Below are 4207 nucleotides of genomic sequence, written 5' to 3'. Positions count from 1 at the left end.
TTTCTTTTCTTCTCTTTTCTTCCCCGTCCACAAGTTCATAACTTTAAAAAGCAAAGAAAATATTTTGAAAGAGTCATTGTAGTGGCTACACCAGTACAAGATAACCACAGTACAAGAAGTACAAAACGAAATTGAAACAAAAGAGACGGATCAACAAAGTACATAAAGAAATTGAAACGAGGAGACAAATTAACAAGATATACAAACACCATCTTTTAGGTGGTTAATAAAGCTCTATTGCAAAAGGGAGCACACACTTACACTCTCTCGGGGCCCGATGGGCCAAGTGAGCCAACGAGCGAGAAAGGGAATGCGACGGCAAGCGTAGCTGAGCGGCAGAGAGAGAAAATGGGACAGTGAGCAGTTCGCAGCAGCAGGCATAGAAAACCAGTAGAGAGAGAAAGTGAATAAGTGAGCATAGAGAAAAGTGACGATCGGAGCAATGGAAGATGGCTAGCATCGACGTAGTGCAGGCGGGAGCGGCAGAGTCAATGGGAGCCTACAATTGCGCTGGAGCAGTAGGAGCACAACCGACTTGCTGGACAGGCCACGCCGGATTTAGCAGAGAGCCGGGACAAAAGCGGCACGCGTGCGACAGCACGGGTGGAGCCACCGCGTAGCAGGTGCAGCAATGGCATAACGACAGCGCTGGCGGGAAGTGACGGACGAGGTGGTGGCGTACTCGCATACGCGACATAGAGGTGCAAAGGAAGAATACACGGTTTCTATGAGCCAATTGCTTACTTGGGTAACGGCGAAGTATCCAAGAAGAAAATGTATGACAACTTACAAGTGTATTATGCCTGCCAAAAAGAAAATGTGACGTAATTCGATCCACAAGCCTTAGCTTCGAGATACTCGTGTAAAATTATGAATTAATCAGCTATATGTGGCCCCGAAACAATGGGATTCACCTTGATCGCCACAAAGGCGAACATGAAATTGAAATCAGGAAACCATGGGATATCGTAAGCTGCCAGTCAGCTCAGCGAAGTTTTCTGCTATTTTTCCTTGGAAGCGAGGGATTGAAGTGAAAAGACGTTAAAGACTCTAAGCCTTGATTGAACCCTTCAATAATCAGTGAAGAGCCTGCTACGGCCGTTTAACTTTTACTACGAGAATATTGTGTTTGTGATCAGTCTGGACTCCGCTGTAAGAAACAGCTCTCCTGGAAAATGTAGCGTTTGACGACAGATATGCTGCCAACTGGGCTGCATCGTTCATTCAGATGACGATGTCGTGTTCCTAGGACGAATAACAGCAGTGATCCGTCGACATTCTGGAGGAAAAGAAGTAGATCTTTGTCTGTTCAGCTAACCTTGACGATGTCGTGTTCCTAGGACGAATAAAGCAGTGATCCGTCGACATTCTGGAGGAAAAGAAGTAGATCTTTGTCTGTTCAGCTAACCTTTAGAGAGGGACCTCCCATCTGAGCGTCTGTGGTATTGGCTGCCCCGCATGAGTTTCTGCGCTGCCGGGGGGACAATGCAGCAGCTGCAGCATCATCCACCTCAGGATTCACAAACGATTTCCGTTTATGTGCGTCCCTTCTTGAGGGCTTGCTAGCCACAACATCCTCCATATTCTCCTTGTTATCAAGACCAGATGACTGTGTCAACAGTGCTTGCGCCTCTTCGATAACAGCTGGACTGTCATCAGCGGCATAGAGGATTCTCTGAACAGCCATAACGACCTGCAAGAACCAAAAATCCTCTGCTTAAACGAGCACCATTCTCACCATAAGAAAAACCAAAGCATCTTCGTAGAGTTCACAGTAGACATACCGGTAGGGTTTCTAGGTTCGGGGTTTGGCATAGAATTTCAATGTCTCGAAGCTTAGCAAAGTAGAAGTCGCGCTCTTTCTCTAGACTATCTACGGAGAGCTTGAGTTCGGTCACCTGCCCGGCAACAACCGTGATCGGTCAGAAGCATAGATCCTTTCGCTTTACCAGGAGAAAGGCAAATACGTAGAGCAAAGGATACCTGTTCGTTAAGACCTTCAACCTGAGATGCAGGGACCATAGGAACAACGGGGGTTGCAGGTGTATTGGAAGGGGCGAGACTTGCACTGGTCATAGGACAAGCTTTTGGTGCCCTATTTCCTGTAATGTAGAGACATGTTAACACTTACTCTCTCTCTCTCTCTCTCTCTCTCTCTCTCTCTCTCTCTCTCTCACCGGTAGTTAAAGCCGTTGATCCAGCTATTTCTACACGTCTTGGTCCAGTCGTAGCTGTTCTTGATGTAACTGCAGACTTGCTCGCAGCCTGGACTGTTGCAGAAGACTTTTTGTTGATCTCCTTCCCTCCTTTGCAAGCTTCTCTCCTCTCTATTGGATTGTAACTGCTGGAACAAAGGGACTATTCAAACACCCAGCAAACAAGCAAGATTTCTAAGGTGAAAGGCCTCATTTAGAAACGGTACTTTGGCACAAGGACGCCTTATACCTGCTGTTCATGAATCCTCCGTTAATCGAATCACAATATCTCTTCATCCATTGCATAAACTCCAAGTTATCCAGAGGCCTGCCTTTCACGAGTTTGTTCACTTCTATGTGCTGTTTCCATCAATTCAGACATGAGCGAAGTGGAAAAATGGCCGAAAGTTTAATCGCATCGATGTTCCCTTGAGAGATGAATAACTAGTACGTTACCTTCTCAATTTTGAGTTTATTGAAAACGTCTTGCAGGACCTTGTAGTTCTGTATCATCTCGTACTCGTTCTTGGCATCAAAGTTCACCTGAGTCACAGCGAAAACATGAGATACGTCCGCGGGGTAGAATGTTTAAAGAAAATGTAACGTTTAGATTGATGTAGAACCTTGTGCATAGGAACCACGCCGGGGTGGACTGCGTCCATTAACTGGCATTGCACTGCTCCCTTGGACGTCTGGACAACGGTTTCAACAAACGATATACAGTATTTACAACGTTAATCAGAAATCTTTCAACAGCGAAAACTTGTGGCAATGAGAGGAGAAACAGAGATACGCCGAAGCCACATCTGTAAACAAAACAAAAAAAGAAGGAAAGCCGATCTACAGGAAAATGGCTCAAAGAGGACAGAACTATACCTCTTCGACCTTGGTAAGGCTAAGGTGCAAAGTAGAATTAATCCACTGCAAGATCTCGTTGCGGCCGACGAAGTATGCAGCGTCCATCATGCCGATGTTAGCAGCAGCCATAGCTGTCGGGAAGGCAAGGGAGGCACTGCAGAAGAGAAAGGAACACGAGCCTCGCTCTGGAGTACGAAGGGCAACAGGAAGCACCAGTTCTTAGTTCTCGTTTTTGAGGAGCCAGATGAAGAGTTTCGAGAAGGAAGAGAGCCGTTGGAGAGAGTGAGATGTATGGTGTGTAATGCATACATAGAATTTGAAATTGCACAAAGTAGTATTTAGATATACCTTAGTTCTGTAGTAAAAGTTTGCCACCGTGTTATAGCTTCCTTCAAGAAATTCAATTTGTTACTAGGTGCTCCGTGCCTAAATACTCTCCACACTTTGCCCCTATGTTCTTTCAGTGCTTCACACCAACGTTTGAAGGATTGATCTCAATAACACTTAGGGGACTTCACATCTAAATACACTTCATATGGCAAGAAGGTTAATGGGTGCTTGAGTAACAAAGAAGCCAACTATATATGTATATATGTATGTATGTATGTATGCATGTGATTTATATGCATGAGTCCATTTGTCTAGCCTCATAAGCTAGTCATTTTTCTCTCCCCTCTACCTCTCTTTCTCTTATTTCTTTTTCGCTCTCCTATCCCTTCTCTTCTCTTCTTCTTCTTCTTCTCTCTCTCTCTCTCTCTCTCTCTCTAGATACACACACACACACATATACTTTTTTTCCCTCTTGTTTTTTAAATCTCTGTGTGTTTGTGTATTTAATACATATGTTTTCATTTGTATGGTCTCATAAATGTGTGTCCTCTCTCTCTCTCTCTCTCTCTCTCTCTCTTTCTCTCTCTCTCTCTCTCTCTCTCTCTCTCTCTCTCTCTCTCTCTCTCTCTATATATATATATATATATATATATATATATATATATATATATATATATATATATATATATATATATATATATATATATATATATAAAATTTTCTCTCGTCTATCTCATCTTTTTTCACCTCATATGTGTTGTTGGGGATAAAAGTGCATGTGTCTAGCCGCCCATGTAATTCTATATTAATAATACCCGCATACC

General features: G+C 43.8%; 1 protein-coding gene across 2 annotated transcripts; it reads right to left on the bottom strand.

Moving 5' to 3' along the window:
• Positions 1-242: 242 nt before the first annotated feature.
• Positions 243-3336, bottom strand: LOC148032466 (microtubule-associated protein RP/EB family member 1A-like). 2 transcript variants are annotated; one of them, XM_087684100.1, is made up of 8 exons: positions 3072-3336; positions 2819-2887; positions 2652-2738; positions 2446-2555; positions 2178-2344; positions 1984-2102; positions 1785-1898; positions 243-1693 (listed from the first exon to the last, which is right to left on the bottom strand). In XM_087684100.1, the coding sequence occupies exons 1-8, from the start codon at positions 3180-3182 to the stop codon at positions 1400-1402; spliced, it is 1071 nt and encodes a 356-aa protein (XP_087540226.1). In that variant the 5' UTR covers positions 3183-3336; the 3' UTR covers positions 243-1399. The 2 variants fall into 2 exon arrangements, with proteins under 2 accessions (XP_087540226.1, XP_087540227.1); XM_087684101.1 differs by having other exon boundaries at positions 2178-2341.
• Positions 3337-4207: the final 871 nt, after the last annotated feature.

Source organism: Lygodium microphyllum, chromosome 8, assembly GCF_053477565.2.
Source record: "Lygodium microphyllum isolate KBCC chromosome 8, Lygodium_microphyllum_v1.1.10, whole genome shotgun sequence".
NCBI classification, from domain to species: domain Eukaryota; kingdom Viridiplantae; phylum Streptophyta; class Polypodiopsida; order Schizaeales; family Lygodiaceae; genus Lygodium; species Lygodium microphyllum.
Note: the sequence above shows the minus strand (reverse complement) of the source record. Positions and strands in the feature narration are given on the sequence as shown.